Source organism: Eurosta solidaginis, chromosome 5 (genome assembly GCF_040869045.1).
Source record: "Eurosta solidaginis isolate ZX-2024a chromosome 5, ASM4086904v1, whole genome shotgun sequence".
NCBI classification, from domain to species: Eukaryota; Metazoa; Arthropoda; class Insecta; order Diptera; family Tephritidae; genus Eurosta; species Eurosta solidaginis.
The window spans coordinates 148871185-148891267 of NC_090323.1; the positions used below are offsets into that span (position 1 = coordinate 148871185).

The 20083-nt window shown below is 45.3% G+C and overlaps 1 protein-coding gene across 4 annotated transcripts in view; it reads left to right on the forward strand.

The window, feature by feature from the left end:
- The first annotated feature begins 991 nt into the window (after positions 1–991).
- The window catches only part of LOC137253808 (uncharacterized), a 36495-nt gene continuing 17403 nt past the window's right edge, over positions 992–20083 (forward strand). Inside the window, exons 1-2 of one of the 4 annotated variants that reach the window (XM_067791304.1) lie at positions 992–1093; positions 1350–1431. In XM_067791304.1, coding sequence (XP_067647405.1) covers positions 1377–1431 — 55 coding nt within the window. In that variant the 5' untranslated portion in view covers positions 992–1093; positions 1350–1376. Of the gene's footprint in view, positions 1432–20083 lie in introns of all 4 variants that reach the window. The other 3 variants (XM_067791302.1, XM_067791301.1, XM_067791303.1) reach the window with 3 other exon arrangements.

Sequence of the window (20083 nt, forward strand, 5' to 3'; positions counted from 1 at the left end):
TTCTATATAACATTCTTTCCACTTTGGAGTTTCAGTAATTAGCTGTTCATTGAAAAGTGTATCAATTTTAGCCTCCTTTTGAATTAGATTTTATAAAGATCGCCAATGAATATAACATTTAATGTGATCTTGAGTATTTTCGTGTGATGGCAGTTTATCGTATAGCTTCTTCCCACCTGTAATTTCGAATATCCGCCAGGACAACAAATTTTAGGTCGATTTAAAGTATTGGTGCTTGAAAGACGACATGGTAGGCAATAAAAAGCATTGCTATTGGCATTCCACACCAACCAGACACGCTCCACTTTCTCTCCATTTGGCAAGATTCTGTTTAACAACGAGGTAGGAAATGCCTGGTCATGACGACCACGTGGAAAAATAACAGGACACTTTTGCTGACCTCGACGAATTATTTCATTGACTTCTTCAGATCGCAAAAACTCATTATTCACGGTACCGATGTCGAAGTCGTTTAAATAATCAGGACTTTGATGCAGAGTTGGTGGTATTCTTGGAAGACTGTTTGAACAAGAACCTTCATCAGTGTCACCACGAAAACTTTACGATTTCGGATTCATGTAAACATACATTTTTGTTTGATGTTTTTATTGTCTCTTCACTGTTCGAAGGCTCAGGCAAAAAATCATCATCAATATTCGTTGCTTTTGAAATTCGGCTTAAAATTTGCACATGGAACAACCCTCCTGACTTAAAAAAATGTCTTAGTACCTCTAAATTGCGGGCCCCCTTAGATACCCCGGGCCCGGGGGAATCCCCCCTCTCGACGGGTCTGGAGCTATCACAGTCCACAGAAGTCACACAGCTTCCCACAAAAAAAAATTGTTACGCATACACTTTGGCAATTCGTGCCAAAGCATGACCGAATGTAATTAGCACCTTCGTCCAACTACAACAAAAATATCAAAAAGTCCGTTCTCTGTTTTATGTATATTTTTATGCTAATTTCAAGTTGCATATCAACTTACTAAGCGCTTGAAATCGGCATTTGTTGGCGGGAGTTCTTATGAAGTGCGCCGTTATTAATGAGCGGTCGACTTGAGATTTTTTATATTTAAGTTTAACAGAAATAAGTGTATGAGCTTAATAAATCGCATAATGATAACAATTTGAAATTGATAACCCCGCGCAAATTCGTAATTTAAGTTGTGTTTAGTGAAAATATCTGCAAAATTTCTTAATTCACGTGTAAAAACCAATAAAGTGTCTTCAAAGTTTATGACATCATGACTGCCTTTTCCGTTGTCGCTGCTCTGCTAACGCTCAGCATTGTCGGTTATGTGATGTGTAAGGATAATATAAATGAATATCCAAGCTTATTATCATTTCAGAATTCATTAGAAACACCAATAGAATCAATGATGTCCACTACAGACATTCTTCAAAATCATTCACATTCAAGATCTCCTAGATGTGAGTAAATTAATATCAAAGGTTTCTTTGTTAATATGTAAACGAATGTGCTAGATAACAAATACCATCAAAATTAATGAAGCCAGTGCATGTGGTAAAATAACTTAACACCACGTTAACCAGAGCTGGGTAAATTTAAATCCATTACATTCCTCAGTAATTGGAAAAAGTAATCAGTTCCTTTCTTCTACAGCAAAGGAATTGATTACATTTCAATTCCTCAAAAAAAAAAAAAAAAAAAAATACCAAAAGTAATTTAGTGTTTTGAAGCTCAAGTACAAAAAATTTTTGTTTGTAATTGAAAAAAAAAAAAAAAATACTTCGCTCAAATGTAATTTCTGCCCCAGTACTTTCGAAAGGAATTGCAAATGTAATAGAAAAGTTTCCAATTACATTACAAGGAATTGAAAAAGTTCTTTCGAATTTCCCATTCCATTCCTCAAAGGAATTACGAAAGTAATCGAAAAACTACAAGTGTATAGGAACTTACTCGGGTTGATGTGGGTGACTTTTCGGGTCACACTTTTCATTATTTCATCAGATTTTTCTTTTGAGTGGTAACTGGTAAGGGATCTCCTCTCCTTTCTCCGCTATCAAAGGGTGGTGGCTATAGGTAAGCAGCATACTTTTTAATTCTCTCTGATACAGTCAGCTGGAATAACGTAAATACCAATAATGTTCCGGAAAACTTTTTTTCTCGTATTCTTGATATTTTGATCCATTAATAGTTGCCTCTTCTAAACCATATTGTAATAAATAATATTAATCCTCCGTATAAGCGTATAAATCCTCAGAAGCCTTTGAAGTGTAGTGTAGCTAAAGTATAGCGGCACCAGGTGCTACTAAATTTCTCAATGCCAAATGCTTCTTAATATTTAAATGTTTGCGTAGAAATGATGCATCGTTTCGCCTTCTTGTTTGAAAAGTTTAGTGGTCAGATGTTCTTGTGTGCCTCATTGATTTTAAGTCGGGATATTTGCATTTCCACCTCCTCACAGTACGATGTTGTCCTCGCTTTTGGCAATAAGGCGTTACGCAAAATTTGTCAGTTTTTAAGTAATGGTATCCCCATTATTCCTATCATATCTTCGTTAAAATATATATGTATATCATATGCACGTGTGTTTGTGACTGAACTCCTTCTACAAAACTGGACCCATTTTAATGAATATTTGCTTATATGTTCAAGGAGAATTGTGGATGCTTTAGATTCACAGCTTGGTCCGTTTCTTTCTTATTTTCCCGGGAAATTAACCAGGGCCGACATATTTTAAACAAAATCAATTTATGGAGCGATTTTCTTGTAATTTCTTTCCGGCGTTTTTTACGATTTTTTCAGACAACAATGCTTGCCACATTGTTAAAACGAGAAACAATTGGCGAAAATTCTTTTTCTGAAAAATCGATTGTATGGTGCACCAAAATATACTCGCTCTCTTAATTTCAAGATATCTCAAAAATGGAGGCACTAGTTTGCGTTCAAACAGACAGACGGATAGCAACAGCTCGTCATCCCGATAATTTCGGTATGCTTATTTGATTGTTTTTCTCTTCTCCTTTTAGGACTTACAATTTCCGAGAACCAGAACGAACCTAATATACCATTTAATTCTCATGAAAGGTACAAAAAGGAAAAACATATATTTGAATAGATTTTGCATTATTTCCAAAGAATCCTCATACCGAGGCTGTACTCTACATGTTCCATTTCCGCACACGAGTCAGAATTTTCCAAATATTTTTATCTATTGTAATCAATGGAAATGGATATCCTAATAATTCATACCCCAGCTAAAAGACATCCCATTACAAGGGTACCTTATTTCATGGGGGAATGGCCCTTCTTTACATGAAAGTAATTTGAAAAGCACTTGTTCATTTGAAAACTTTCTATCGCATGAACTTTTTTTTTTAGTAATCAATTATTTTTCAATCATATTCAATCCGGTTGTGCCGATAAATAAACAAATGTTCAACGAAGACGGATTTTATTCGCATACGAGTATCAACTGAATCAAAAATATGTCTACCAGAGATGAAAAATCAGCCAAAACTGTAGAAGCATCGGCGGGTAAGATTCCCAAAAAACAAAATGATGCTGGATACAAATATCAAAGTATCTTCGACGGGAAATACTTTGATTTCGACTCAACTGTTAGCGTGCATTTGTCTGTCCTTTTCTATATTTTAATCAAAATTTAATTGACAGCCATCATCATCACAAAGTGGCGGTCAAGTTGTTGCGCAATGCTTATTGTGCAGCCATCTACATCAAAGGAACACATGGGGTGTTTAATCAAATTTTCTGAAGCGTTTGAAACGCTTGCACCCAGACGAACACGAGAAATACTGCGCAGCAAAAAAGTCTCATTTGGAGGATAAGCCGCAAAGTAAAACAGACCAATTTATAAATAACATATTAAATTTTATAATCGACGCAGCGCTATCACTAGCAGTAGTGGGAACTCAGTTTTTTTAACAAACTTTTTGAAAACATGCCAGTGAGAGTGCCAACGCGGAAAACGGTAACAGGGTTACTAGAGAACAAATTCCACGACAAGCAGAGTACCTTGATAAGAACACTGCAAAAGGTACCATGTTTGTACAACCGCAGACGTCTGGTCGAGCAAAACGCGCAGCTTTTTCGGATATACGTGTCACTGGCTTGACGATGAGCAGCAGAGGCAGTCTGCGGCGCTGTCCTGCAAAAGATTTAGTGGCGCATACACATACGAACAAATTGCTGATTTTATGTACAGTATAAATTCGATTTTTGAGATAGAGTATAAGCTTATTGCCACAGTCACCGACAACGGCTCAGATTTTTGTAAAGCTTTTCGTGAGTTTGGCGTAGATATGAGCGATTTGGATGAAGACATTACCTTCGAGGTGTTGGACGAAGGAGCTCAGCGGTTTCGGAAACTACCGCATCATATAAGATGTGCTAGGCACACCATAAACCTTATTATGAGTACGGATTTCATAAAAAGTTTGAAGCTTGACACCACCTTGTACCAGAAACATAGCCAAGTAAGATGATGCTTGTTAAATATTGAGTATCTTCAACAAAAAATACTTTGATTTCGACTCAGTTGCTAAAGTTCAGATTTTACTATATCCATAGGGTAATCTGAACTTTATCCATTGTACAATATCATTGTATATTTTATTTATTACAACAATCCTAGGTTACACATATTATGTTCGGTCATACTTTAATTGACATTATTCACCTACTTTCACGTTTTAGAACTTGTTATTTTTCTTGCTAATAACAGATTCTCTCTAAATGCAATAATCCGTGGATGAAATAAGGTAGACCAAAATCCTCAGAAATAATTAAAGAAGAGCTGGATGTATTGCTGAGCTATCCAATTGTCACTAGGTGGAACTCCACACACGACGCAATGCAATAAATTATTTCAAAGGAGGAAAAGCTGGATATGTGAGAAATTGGATATTCCTTCATTTACAGCAGAAGATATAATTTACTTAAAGAAATATGCTGCTGCTATGAAGCCTTTTGCTGATGCTTTAGACTTTCTTCAGGGAGAAAGAGGAGTTTTCTATGGGAGCCTTATTCCAACATTTGGGACAATAAAAACAAAACTTAATCGCCTTATTATTAGCGGTGAAGGAAATTTCTTAAAGCAACAACTTATAACCCTAAGAGAGAGATTGATTTTGATGTTTGAGAAATATTTCTGAAATAAACGGCGCAATTGTGGCCGCCATACTACATCCGGAGGTAAAACTTCATTGGTATTTTCCAATAAGGGATTTAGCAAAGAAGACCATTGAGGAAGTTAAACAAATAGTCATTAATTACATTACTGAAATCCGCTCAGCTGATATTAACGAACTTAATGAATTTGATGACGTGGCCCAATCAAAAATCAACACATTTTACGACTTTGGTACAGAACAGAATACTTTTGGTAGGAAACCAATTAATATCATAATTTGATGTCCATAAAATTATTCATATTTGTAATTTTAGAACCGAATACAGGTGTTTGAGTATTGAACGCGAGGTCAACATGTATCTTTCAGACCCTTTTTTTTAACAATTTGAAGAAATTGAAAGAATTGCCGCTATTGGAAAGTGCTTTCAGAAAAGCAAATACGCCATTGACATCTTCGGCACCTGTCGAGAGGCTTTTTTTATTTGCAGGAATTGTTAACGCACCCCGACGCCACGCTCTTTCCGACGAGCACTTTGAAATGCTGACTGTTATTAAGGCCAATTCGCATTTCCTGAAATAATTTATAAAATTCCTACTTTACATCTGTTAATTTGTTATTTTATTCCTCGTTGTTTTTTTTTTTTTTTTTTTAATTTAAAATACGTTTTCCTTTGTTGTTACATATTGTAACGAATTTACTGCAATTCCCCTTATTTGCAATTTTCTGCCTACGTTCGTATCGCTAAACTGTTGAATAAATAACTCCAATATTGAATAATGGAAAAATGGCCTTTATTAAAATACTTCACAATAACACTTATACTTTGCAACGAATAGCTTGCTTAATAACCAAACTGATTGATAGCTCAAATGAAACCGGATTTGCAGCGCCTCTACATTTGCTGCCTTTTATACTCTCTGATTTCAACGTTCGCATCTTCTAGGCGCTTCCATTTCCAGAATCTACTAGTTGGCCATCAGCTCTCAAATTTCTCAGCTGTAACTACAATTGCACGATTTTATAGCTTCTCTCATTGCATTCAGGAGTATCTCATATATATGCATGTAGTTGTGCCTTGCTTCTCAGCTGCGTGTACCTACATATGTGTAGACATAATGATTTATTCGTTTATGTAGATACAAGTGACTGTCTGCTTTATTGTTGTTGTGACTTTATTTACTTAGCATCAGACTAGGGATGTGAGTATCACTTAGTGTCACTCATAATCGTCACACTGCTCTCCACCTAAGTCTGATCGTCCCGATCAGACAAATCTCTCGATCTAAACGCTGCTAGCATCGCCAAATGTACCACTCTTCTATTTCTTGGTTTCCCAATTGCTTGTATGTGGTAGATGACATCACTGATCATCCTCACAACTCTGTAGGGGCCTTCCCAACTGCACCGATATTTGGATGGAACATCTTTCCGGCGGTGAGGGTTGTATAGCAGTACCAAATCTCCCTCCAAGAAACCTTCCACATTAAAGTTCTTGTCATGCCAGTGTCTGATATTACTACTCATTACCCTGGGCCATTCCCTCACACTCTGTTGTTTGGCCAATCAACTACTTCGTAGAGCTTGCGCTTGAAGGATTGGCTTCGCATAATCAGTATCGTTCCCACGTTTCACAACAGTAGTGCGCTCTGGCTTGAAACTACCCTCGCATTCTTTCTGGGAAATTCGTTGCTTCGGTTTTGTGCGTCCATTAGGTTTTGTCAATGCCAGTGTTTCTCTCGCAGGTACTTTTGATTTTCCTTTATTTGTCCCATTCGATCTACCAACCTTTGCCTTTGACTTTCGTGGTCTTTGTCGAGTCTTTTCCACCAGTACTCGATTACTACTGAACTCTTTCTGCAAACTGAAGTTAAGTGGTACATCCTGGTTCTCATAGCGCATAATCTTTCTTGGCATATCGATCCTCATATCATGGTCAACTAAGAAGTCCACTCCCAATATGACTTCATCAACGATCTCCGCCACAACGAATTTGTGTAGAACCATGACCTTCCCAATTAGGATTTCACATATCACTTCTCCCTGGACTTGGTTATACTCGCCTGTGACCGTACGCAACCTTGCTTCAGGTAACGGTTTTACTCTCCTGTTGACTAAATCAGATCGAATCAAGGAATGAGATGCGCCCGTATCTACAGTCAGTACATGTTCTTTACCATCCACATTCCCTCTGACGGTAAGACTGCTCGATTTTCTACCAATTTGCAACACAGATATCACAGGGCATTCAGTAGCTGGATCTAGTTCTCGATCTCTACCTCTTACTCGCTCTTGCTCATCTCCTCCAGCTTTGCGTTTACGGCCATCCACATTGTTGGAACTATTAGGACCAAGATCGCAATGACGTGCAATGTGACCGGGCTTCCCGCATTTGAAGCATTTCATAACTTTTTCACTCCGCTTTTGCGATCCTTTCAGCGCCTTCAGTATTGCGTCTACCCACTCTGGCATTTCTACTTCCACACGGCGTGCTTTGAAAACTGGCTTACACAGAAGCGACGCTGTTTCCTGAATCAGTGCATGCGATACCGTTTCAGCAAATGTTAGTTTTGGATTCGCGTATGTGGCTCGCTTCGTTTCGACGTCCCCTATGCCATTTTTAAAGCTCTGAATTTTTACCCTTTCGGTGTATTCCACGGGTGCGTCGGCATTCGCCAAATGTGCAAGCCTTTCGACATCTGACGCAAACTCTGCAAAGTCTCATTAGCTTTTTGGTAGCGGTTTTGCAACTCTATTTGGTGTATCTGCTTCCTGTGTTCGCTTCCGTATCGCCTCTCTAGAGCGCTCATCAATGTTTCGTAGTTTCGCTCTCCATCGGGAATAGTCTGTAGGATTTCAGCAGCAGATCCTTTCAATGACACGAATAGTGCAGCAACTTTATCTTCAGCATGGCGGCCACCGTGGTGTGATGGTAGCGTGCTCCGCCTACCACACCGTATGCCCTGGGTTCGCACCACGGGCAAAGCAACATCAAATTTTTAGAAATAAAGTTTTTAAATTATAAGAAAATTTTTCTAAGCGGGGTCGCCCCTCGGCAGTGTTTGGCAAGCGCTCCGGGTATATTTCTGCCATGAAAAGCTCTCAGTGAAAACTCATCTGCCTTGCAGATGCCGTTCGGAGTCGGCATAAAACATGTAGGTCCCAACCGGCCAATTTGTATGGAAAATCAAGAGGAGCACGACGCAAATTGGAAGAGAAACTCGGCCTTAGATCTCTTCGGAGGTTATCGCGCCTTACATTTTTTTTTTTTTTTTTTTATCTTCAGCACTCCAGTTGTTCACTGCTGCGGTCTTCTCAAACTGAATCCTAAAAACCTGGAAAGGAACAGAGCCGTAAAAGGATGGTTGTTTTTCCTTTTGATTACTCGCTGAAACAGCTGGGCGATTCATTTGCAACTCCTGTATACGATCTTCGATCTTCTATCTCGGCATCAATTTTGTCCTCGAGCTGCACAATTTTTGTATCCTGTGCTTCCAGCTTTGATGTTACCCTTATCCCTGTGCCTCCAGCTGCGAGGATATGCGGGCCTCCTGTGCTTTCAACTGCTCAGCCAACTGAGATGTCATATATGTCTTTTGCTCTTCCAGTTGAGTTTCCATCTTGTATGTAATCTGTGTCGACATTTCTGACATACGCGTTTCTTGTGCTTCAATCTTGGATGTAATCTGTGTCGACATTTCTGACATACGCGTTTCTTGTGTTTCAATCTTGGATGTAATCTGTGTCGACATTTCTGACATAAGCGTTTCTTGTGCTTCAATCTTCGACGATATTCGTGTCTCTTGAGATTCCACTTGTGATTACATACACGTTTTCTGTTCTTCCAGTTGAGATGATACTGTCAATGTTTGAGCAGATATTGCAGCCAAAATCATGTTCAAGTCTGTGCTCGTAACTGTCTGCGATGTTTCGTTTTTCTCTTCAATTTTTGTTGTTGTCTCGTCCCCATCAGGATAAAAGACATACTCGTCCACATCAATTCCTTCTGCTTCCATTGCCTCTCGTAGTCGTGCCTGAAGTTCGAGTTTAATGCCGGTTGTATTCAATCCACGGTTCTCCAACTCCTTCAGTTGCTGGATCTTCAATTCACTGAACTTTGCCATGTCCTTGTTGTCCTCTGGAATTTATTCACCAATTCCTCTTCTGACACCAATTGTAACGAATTTACTGCAATTTCCCAAATTTGCAATTTTCTGCCAACGTTCGTATCGCTAAACTGTTGAATAAATAACTCCAATATTGAATAATGGAAAAATGGCCTTTATTAAAGTACTTCACAATACACTTATACTTTGCAACGAATAGCTTGCTTAATAACCAAACTGATTGATAGCTCCAATGAAACTGAATTCCAGCGCCTATCATTTGCTGCCTTTTATACTCTCTGATTTCAACGTTCGCATCTTCTAGGCGCTTTCATTTCCAGAATTTACTAGTTGGCCATCAGCTCTCAAATTTCTCAGCTGTAACTATAATTGCACGATTTTGTAGCTTCTCTCATTGCATACTTTCAGGAGTATCTCATATATATGCATGTAGTTGTGCCTTGCTTCTCAGCTGCATGTACCTACATATGTGTTGTAACGAAGCTTTTCCTTGCCCCGGTGCTTCTTCAGTAACTGCTGGGGTATACTCGCCGTGTCCAAGGTTCGCTTACAATGAATTTGTATTTCGGGGCACCTTGCAAATCGTTTTCATATAAATTCACTTTATTGGTAAATTCCCTAAACTATAATATAATATGTATAAAATGTGTATCTATAATTCACTTAATTTCATTGCTTGCTTTATAATTCGTGATGGGCTAGCGGTCCCTCGTGTCCTGTTAGGAGCGTTCTGTTAGGGCGCCGTACTGGTCGCCGTCTAGGTATGTGTGAATGTGTCTCGGTGACGCCTTGCGCCGGCGTGTTCCTATTATGGTTAGTGGCAGTGCTAAGCCTGCTGCGGCCAGCGTCGTATGCCCGCGTATCTCTGCTGCGGCCAACGTCGTATGTACGCGTAGTTCTGCTGCTGCAAATGTCGTGCGTATTCGTGGCTCTGCCAGCGTCGTATTTATGGGTGGCTATGCTGCCAACGTCGTGTGTATGCGTGACTCTGCTGTGGCCAACGTCGTATATTTGCGTAGCTCTGCTGCGGCCAGCGTCGTATGCCCGCGTATCTCTGCTGCGGCCAACGTCGTATGTAAGCGTGACTCTGCTGTGGCCAACGTCGTGTGTATCTGTCTTGCGATGGTCAAAACCGATACGCCTTTCAGATGCCCTTCAATTGCTGCTCAGGTGACAGTCGCAACTTTGCGCCCCGTTAGGTGAGATCCGTTAGCCTCGGTACAGTCACGTTGTTGCGTTTCACCTCGACTCACTCCTACTGCGGTTGCCGACGTACTTCTGCCGCGGATGACGTTTGGCTGAGCGCGGGATCACGATGCTGTGGAGGACGTTTGCTTACAAGGGAGCAAGCGTGATCTAAAGCGTTGTAGAGCGGTCAAAACCTGCTTACCCACAATCTTCAGTCCACGACTTTCTCCTATGAAACGCACTGGCTTGCAATGGTCAAAACCGATATGCCTTCCAGAGCGCTCCAATAGTAGCTCCGGTCGCAACCACAACCGCGTTCTGACTGCCTCTTGTCTTCTCGTGTTGCCCTTTTTATAGCCAATGCTCTTGATGTTGCTAGCATAGTTCGTTGCGTTGCCATGGTTACGGGGTTGCTGTGGCGTGTTGCGGCAACTTGTTGCGCTAGTGATGTTTCTGACACTTGTTTGTGTCCCGTGTTGTGTTGGCAATGTTGCTAATCGTGTTTTTATGATGTTTCAGAGACTTGTTTGTGTCCTGTGTTGTCTGTAGTACTGCTCCTGTGTTATGGGGTGGTGGTTTTGTGTGGGCCAAATTAATGGATTATATTTGGTCCTCACACTCCCCCCCCCCCACTTTGGCGATTTAAACCCCCATGTCTGCTACTTGGATCGTTACCTTCCTTCTGTTCATCGTGATTTTGTACCTATCGGTTCGGAATTTCACCCGGGGGTTGCACCTCCCTTCGGCGATGTCGGTGAACAACTCTCGTACTTTGTTTGCCACCTCCGGGAATTGTTCTAGCGCTGGGCCCTCTGCATCCTCGGCGAGTATTATTGTTCGGCCGTATTCCGGTCCCTCCGCTGGGTTTGAACCAGGTTCTGCCTGCGGCGGGTTATGGCTGGGCTGGGCGCGCACTGTTTTGGCGTGTGTTTGTGCTACAGGATATGGCTGGTCGATGGTGGTGGTGGCATGTGGTCGTTTTCTGTTCGGTGCATGGCTGCGGCGGATCGTGGCTAAGATTTCTGCGCGTTTCCGGGCTGCCATCTCCTCCGTAAACGGCTGCTGTATGAGCCCAGGTCCCCATTCTCGCCGTCCTGTATAGCGTAGGACTCTGTCGATGCTTTCCAGCACGTATATGCCACAGTCGTTGTCATTGCTCTGATGCGGCACGGTTAACTGTAACTCCTGGGCCATGAAGTCCGAACTCTCGTATCTCTGCTGGTACTCCCACCATAGGAACTTCAGCCACGCCCCAGTCGCGTATGTGACCTTGCCCCTGACCCTGGAATCGGCTATACATATGTAGCGCTCTTGCCAGCACTCCACATCAGCCACGTGGTGGGTCATTTCTCGATTCGCTAGCGCCAGTAAGTACCAATGGTTTGATACATTGTGGTGTGCCAGTATGATGCGCTTACCAAACAGGTCCGTATTCCTCAGCCATCGGTGTATGCGCCGATGGTTTTCATCCTCGTTATCCTTCTGGGTGAGTTGCCAAATTACGAATGGGCTTAATGTTGTACCCTGTTGCCCGTACATGATCTCCAGTTCCTTCGCCCACGCGTCGATGACCGTGTCGGTGAGCCAGCGGCTTCCCTCGAGGGAACGGAGATCGGTCGCGTAGAGTGCGATACCTCGTGGTCCCGGTGGGAAACTTATCTCCGGCCCTTCCTTCTCCTGCGCTAATTGCTCATCGTCCGATGATAGCTCGATCGTGTCGGCCTGTTTTATTGGACTATGTGGCCGGTTGGCATTGCCCTTGCCAATTGTGGCGGCCTGGTCTACCCGTACCCTTCCCAGGATGTTGGTTGTTGTCGGTGGTCCGGTTGTTGGCATGTCGACCTCGACCGAGGCAACCTCCCGTACTGCTGCGAGTGTGGCGTTCGCAAACAAGCAATTGCGCGTCTGGCTATGGATCCGGCGATAGCCCGTGACTATGCGTGCTGTCTGCGCGTACGAGACGGAAATGCGTCGGGCGTTCGCTACGATGGTGGCTGCGTTTGCCGCAGCTATACGAACGGCGTATACGGCTGCCTTGGGATCACTGTCGGCGTCCTGAGCGGTTGCGCGTGTTGCGGGGCCCATATCGTCGGCGGTGGCGTTCGGGGCGTCTGCGTGTGCCTGCATACCGGCGGCGCTGGCGTAGGCAGCGATTGCTGCTCGGTCTTGTTCCGTAGAACGCGTGCCGTTGGCGTCGGTGTTCGCAGCATTTGGTGGTGTAATGGTGCGTGCGACGTCAACGTACGTATTTGCGCGAGTAGTTGCACGCATGTTGTTGACGTCGCCGCCCGTAGTTTTCAGTGGTGCGATGTTGCGTGCGACGTCAGCGTACGAGTTTGCGTGTGTAGGTCCACGCGCGTTGCTGACATCGGCGCCAGTAGCTCCTTCCAGCAGCACGACCCTAGGGCGTTTTGCTTCCTCCTCCTCGTAGCGCTGGCGCATACGCTTGGCGCTGTTGGATAATTTGGCGTTATAACTCTCCATTGTAGATTGTTGGTTTGTCAAGAAATTCGTAGCAAAAGAACGTGTTGTCACCTCGGTGGTTTGCGATAGAATGACCGGTGCTTGCTTATCCTCCCATCCTTGACATTAATTAATATATGTTTGTTTTCCCCTGAATTTATTTTAATTTCGATTGTGTTTATTATTTCCTGGTTTCGTGGTCTCTCCGGTCTCCGATGAATGGTATGCCTTTAGTTCGGCGATGCTTGCCGTCTTCTCCTTCCCGCTATCGATTTTCCTTAGTTTGACAATTACTGGGGAGACATACCCCAGGATTTGGTAACGGCCATCATACTTGGGTGCCAATTTCGCTGCAAATCCCTCCGCAGCCTTTGACAAGTGGTGCCCTTTGGCAAGGACCAATTCGCCGACTACGGGGGTCCATTTTCTCCGCCGTAGGTTGTAATGACGTGCTTGATCTACTGCTGCCCGCTCCATATTCTGCCTCACAATTCTGAAGGCCTCCTGCATTCTGTTGGACTTCTCCTCGGCCGTAGCGAGAGCTGCACCCGTCCCAACGTTGACTTCATCGAATAGGGCTCCTGGCAGTCGTGGCCCTCGTCCTTGCACGAGGAAAGTTGGGCTGTAGCCTGTAGAAGCGTTGACGCTACTATTTATCGCTAGCCAAATTTCCGGGAGGAGGTCGTCCCATCGCTTATGTTTTGAGTTGGTGAGCTGCGCTATGATCCGTTTGATGGTCCTGTTTCCTCGTTCTGTTGGGTTTTCTTGGGGAGTATAGGGTGCGGTGTATTGTTGTCGTACGCCAACTTCCTTAAGGTAGCGCTGCCAGAGCGTGCTACAGAACTGTGCGCCGTTGTCCGATATGAGTACTTTGGGGACGCCAAACCTTGCGAGTATCCGTTCCCTGAAAGCTCGGCGAAGGCCGTCTGCGGTAGCACGCCTCATGGGGATCAATTCCACCCACTTGCTGAATCGGTCGAAAAATACCAGTAACATGGTGTTTCCGTGTGTAGACCGTGGTAGGGGTCCATTGAAGTCGACGCAGACCGTGGCAAATGGTTCCTGGGCTACCTGTGAGAGCATCTTTCCGACTGGCTTTTGTTGTGTTTCCTTGTATTTCTGGAAGGATTCGCATTGACGTACATACCGGCTGATGTCACCGGGCCAATAATATCGGTTGGCGACTCGTGCTACTGTCCGGCGGATACCCATGTGTCCCGCGCTTGGTATGTCATGATTTTCCTGTAACACTCGCTGTCTGAGTGGTGTGGGCACACACAATTTCCATGGTACCGCCTCTTCGTCGTGTGACCGGCAGGGAATATGGCGGTATAAGTGTCCATCCTGTATCGTATAGTCGGCGTATTTCTCCGGGTTGGTGCGTACCTCGCTGACCCGCTTGTGCCACCACTTGCATTGTGGTTCCGTCGTCGTGGTAAATCGTAATGTTTCCAGCGGCTGTAGTTCTAAGGCCCATCGCGCTATGCGGTCAGAAGGGCTCTCAATGGAATTTAGCCACCTTAGTGACATGTAGCCTTCCAAGTATGGCCTCATCTTAAGGATTCCCCAAACGATGGCCAGACACTCCTTTTCGGTGGGTGAATAGTTGGCCTCTGCCTGGTTGAGCTTCCGGCTGGCGTAAGCGATCACTCGCTCGCCCTCTTCTAACTCCTGTGTCAGCACTGCCCCCAGGCCGTAGTTACTCGCGTTCGTCTGCAGGGTGAACGTTTTCGTGAAATCCGGGCATGCAAGTATGGGTGCTTCAGTGAGTTTCCGTTTGATGATTTCGAAGGCTTCTTGCTGCTCGGTTCCCCATCACCAATGCTTGCCTTTCTTTAACAGGGCGGTGAGCGGCTGGCTTATAGTGGCGAAATCGGGCACGAAACGGCGGTACCACGAGGCTATTCCTAGGTATTGGCGTACTTCTTTCGCGCTGGTCGGTGTCTTCAGTTCCTGAATAGCGGCAACTTTTTCTGGGTCCGTGTGGATCCCTTTATCGCTAACCACGTGGCCCAGGTACTTGAGTTCTTTCCTAAAGAAATCACACTTCTCTGGATTGATCCTGAGGTTGGCGCGCTGTAGTCGTAACATCACCTCTCTTAAATTTCGGATGTGTTCCTCTAAAGTTGTGCCTATGACAATAATATCCTCCAGGTACGCAAAAGCATAGGGCTCCATTTCTGGCCCAATGACCTGGTCGAGCGCCCTCTGGAACGTTGCGGGTGCCGAGTGCAAACCAAAGGGCATGACACGCCACTGGAACAGGCCGCGTCCGGGTACCGTGAAAGCCGTGTAGGGGCGACTGTTTAATTCCAGCGGTGTTTGCCATTAGCCGTTCTTCAGGTCGAGGCTACTTATATATTTCGCTTGTCGTAGTTTGTCCAAGATGTGCCGTATCCTTGGCAGCAGGTATGCGTCGGGAACTGACTTGGCATTGAGCTGCCGGTAGTCCACGCAAAGCCTCCACTTACCGTTCTTTTTCCTAGCTAACACGATCGGGGCGCTATGTGGGCTGCAGGATGGCTCGATGCATCCCTTCGCGAGGAGCTCGTCGATCTCGTTTTTAATTATGCTCTGCATCGCTGGGTTGCGCGGGAAATACCGTTGCTTGATGGGACGGTCGTCAGTCAGGATGATCTTGTGTTCGGCTACCGTCGTCACTCCGCTCATGGCCTCGAACCTTTTGAGTTCTACTGCCAGAAATTCTCGTATGCGATCCGCCTCGCCTTCTATACCACTATGTTCATTGCTGGATGTGTCGCTGTTAATTCCGTCCCTGACGTCGTACTTGCCGTTCCTCGTACTCGGTGGTGTTATACTCTGAATGGTCTCCGCCGTGGCTCCAGAAGGCGGTGTGTGCTGAGTAAGGGGTCTGGTTAGCACGAGGTGTCCTCCTCCACATGATATGGCTGCTCCTAGGCTCCCCAACGTATCTAGGCCAAGTATAATGTCGTCGATTGCCCCGGGCATCACATGTAGGACTGTGTGCAATGACGAATCTCCGAGGCGTACCTCTGTCCTTACGGCATCGAAAATCGTAGTGCTAACTCCGTTGGCCATTGTTATTTCGATGGCCACTCTTACCCTCTATCCGCTTCCAGAACTCACCACGTGATTCGCGAGGGTGGCTGAAACGAAGCTCCTAGAGGCCCCTGTATCGATAACTGCCTCCGACGATACTGCTCCAATCTGAGCTGGGGCATATAGGCGACCGTGTTCCTGGTACATGACTTCAATCGTGCGTATATCGTTTCGACCGCACTCCCAACAAAAGATTTTCCGTGGGTTACGACATCTCCTTGCATAGTGTCCTTCTTGGCCACACCTTCTACATACCCTGCTCGGATCGAAAACCCGAGTTTCTGGTGGTGAGTGGCGCTGTACCCTTGGTGGCTGCTGGTGGGGTAATCGTTCCGAATGCGGTGATGAAGCTGTAGTTTTGTCACCAACGACGTGTCTCGCTATTTCGCGACGTGATCCATCTGATGTCCGTCGGTAACCTTCGTGGATACCTTCATATTCCTCGGCGAGAGAGATGAGTTCTCCTAGGGTGTTGAAATCTCTTCGGCGAATGTAGAGTAAATAATCGGGGTGGCTATTGCGGAAAATTCCTGGGAGGGAACGCAAACTGGTTGTGCTCAGCTGGTCTATCGGCGATATTCATGGCTCCGCCTCCGTTCGGCGGGATCGGTGTCTTAGGCTCATTTTCCTCACTCGTGTTTGCTGTATTTTCCTTCCTAGCTGGGCATTGAGCAGACAGGCACCACCCGAGAAATCAGGAAGCGCATAGCAGCCATGGCTTCAAAAGCAAATGTTGACTCGGAAATACACACAAAATTTTTATCCTTAGATACGCGGCTTCTAAGGATAAAAATTTTGTGTGTATTTCCGAGTCAACATTTGCTTTTGAAGCCATGGCTGCTATGCGCTTTCTGATTTCTCGGGTGGTGCCTGTCTGCTCAATGCCCAGCTCCTGTGTAATGGATATCAGCTGCTCCTTTGAAATATTGTCTAGCCACGTGGTGTCAATCTGGTCGGCCATTTTTCTGTTAGGTTTCTAGTCAGGAATGTTCCTTCTGACGTTGTACGATTTGCAGGGTCCCTGTTCGGGCGCCAATTGTAACGAAGCTTTTCCTTGCCCCGGTGCTTCTTCAGTAACTGCTGAGGTATACTCGCCGTGTCCAAGGTTCGCTTACAATGAATTTGTATTTCGGGGCACCTTGCAAATCGTTTTCATATAAATTCACTTTATTGGTAAATTCCCTAAACTATAATATAAAATGTATAAAATGTGTATCTATAATTCACTTAATTTCATTGCTTGCTTTATAATTCGTGATGGGCTAGCGGTCCCTCGTGTCCCGTTAGGAGCGTTCTGTTAGGGCGCCGTACTGGTCGCCGTCTAGGTATGTGTGAATGTGTCTCGGTGACGCCTTGCGCCGGCGTGTTCCTATTATGGTTAGTGGCAGTGCTAAGCCTGCTGCGGCCAGCGTCGTATGCCCGCGTATCTCTGCTGCGGCCAACGTCGTATTTACGCGTAGTTCTGCTGCTGGCAACGTCGTGCGTATTCGTGGCTCTGCCAGCGTCGTATTTATGGGTGGCTCTGCTGCCAATGTCGTGTGTATGCGTGACTCTGCTGTGGCCAACGTCGTATATTTGCGTAGCTCTGCTGCGGCCAGCGTCGTATGCCCGCGTATCTCTGCTGCGGCCAACGTCGTATGTACGCGTAGCTCTGCTGCGGCCAACGTCGTATGTAAGCGTGACTCTGCTGTGGCCAACGTTGTGTGTATGCGTAACTCTGCTGGCGTCGTGTGTATGCGTGACTCTGCCGCCGAGGCTTATGGCGATAGCGCGCGGGCTCGTGACGCCGTGGGCCTTCGCTTAGCGGGGAGCGAGCGTAGTTTAAGGCGTTGTAGAGCGGTCAAAACCAGCTTACCCACACTCCTCAACCCACGGCTCTCTCCTATGACGGGAACTGTCTTGCGATGGTCAAAACCGATACGCCTTTCAGATGCCCTTCAATTGCTGCTCAGGTGACAGTCGCAACTTTGCGCCCCGTTAGGTGAGATCCGTTAGCCTCGGTACAGTCACGTTGTTGCGTTTCACCTCGACTCACTCCTACTGCGGTTGCCGACGTACTTCTGCCGCGGATGACGTTTGGCTGAGCGCGGGATCACGATGCTGTGGAGGACGTTTGCTTACGAGGGAGCAAGCGTGATCTAAAGCGTTGTAGAGCGGTCAAAACCTGCTTACCCACAATCTTCAAACCACGACTTTCTCCTATGAAACGCACTGGCTTGCAAAGGTCAAAACCGATAAGCCTTCCAGAGCGCTCCAATAGTAGCTCCGGTCGCAACCACAACCGCGTGCTGACTGCCTCTTGTCTTCTCGTGTTGCCCTTTTTATAGCCAATGCTCTTGATGTTGCTAGCATAGTTCGTTGCGTTGCCATGGTTACGGTGTTGCTGTGGCGTGTTGCGGCAACTTGTTGCGCTAGTGATGTTTCTGACACTTGTTTGTGTCCCGTGTTGTGTTGGCAATGTTTCTAATCGTGTTTTTATGATGTTTCAGAGACTTGTTTGTGTCTCGTGTTGTCTGTAGTACTGCTCCTGTGTTATGGGGTGGTGGTTTTGTGTGGGCCAAATTAATGGATTATATTTGGTCCTCACAGTGTAGACATAATGATTGATTCGTTTATAAAGATACAAGTGACTGTCTGCTTTATTGTTGTTGTGACTTTATTTACTTAGCATCAGACTAGGGATGTGAGTATCACTTAGTGTCACTCATAACCGTCACAATATTTCACAAATAAAATATAAAAAACAGGTTTCCGGCACAGATGTAAAATGCGTTCCAATAAAAAACAATTTGTGTTGTTGAAATTGCAAATTTTTCGCATGAATTACCTGGCTTTATATGGGAAAGGGTTTGGAAGTATGCTTCTAATATCCCACACTAAGGTGTCGTTTGTGTGAGGGCTTAGCCGAACACCATAGCGCCCGACTATGAGGTGCAGAGGTTTAGGACTGGCATCTACGCCGTTTCACCCCATAGGAGGACGGCGGAATGTCGGTGACCGAGAACTGCCAACCACCTAATCTAGAGTGTTATTCGGACCATGCCTATTGGAGGATTTGCAACCAGAGGATAAATTCGAACGAAGCCTTCCAATACCGGACCACGCCGGAAGTATTGATGGCCTTACCACAGTAAAGGGCGTTGCTAGGGTTCTTTCCCCGTACATAATACTGAACAGCTCAGCCCGCCCTGTCGGGTAGGTGGTCGTGCGACCAAGATGAACGACTCATTATCTAATTGAAATAAGGACGACGATAATGGGAGGGCTGAGTCACAAGCCAAAGACGACAAAAACGCATTAAGCGATGCGTCGGACTCGGGGAGCGAGAGTAGTGCTGATTCAATGAACTTCATGTTGGAAAAGCATACAAATGAAAACGGATTAGAAGAGTGGAGAAGGGTACTGGGCAGAGGAAGTAAGAGAGCCCTGTCGCAGTACCGAGCAGCACTAAGAATTGCTCAACGCCTGGGAGCAGTGGTCGACCCAACAGAAGCGGACATCGATGAATGGGCTAATGAGGCGGTAGAAGTAGGTCGAAGGCAGTTCAAAAGGTTGGCTGCGAGAAACTCTCGGCACTGCAACCGGTACGAGGTGGAAGAAGCGTCGAATGGCAGAATGAAGAGGCAACGTTCGGAGGAAGGCGAAAAGTCTGCTTTCAAGAGTCTGAGCGGACTCAGTCCCAGAGCCGCGAGGCAGGGCAGCCGCATAGACAAGATAAGTAGGCCTAAAGATGTAAGACAGATGGACCCAATAGTAAGATAGCAACTACCTCGAAAGCTGCAAGTCATAGGAAGGACATAACCTTAAAGGTGGAGATCTGTAGAAAGGGAGCTTATTTGCTTAATGATTAAGATGATACGGGAACAACCACGTAAGCCCCTGGTGTGAAGATGATAGCGTCCGCATCGCGAGCATGCTGTGGCTGGAGGAAGTGGTTCCAAACCTCCAAAGCCAAGGCACGAACGCGAAGTTCGAGGTGGTGGATAAAGCGCAAATCCCCACGGTACCAAAAATTAAAGTATGGATACCATGCGTGATGAAGTCGAAGGATACACTGCGACTTCTGCAGAATCAGAATACGAATATACCGACACAGGATTGGGCATTGT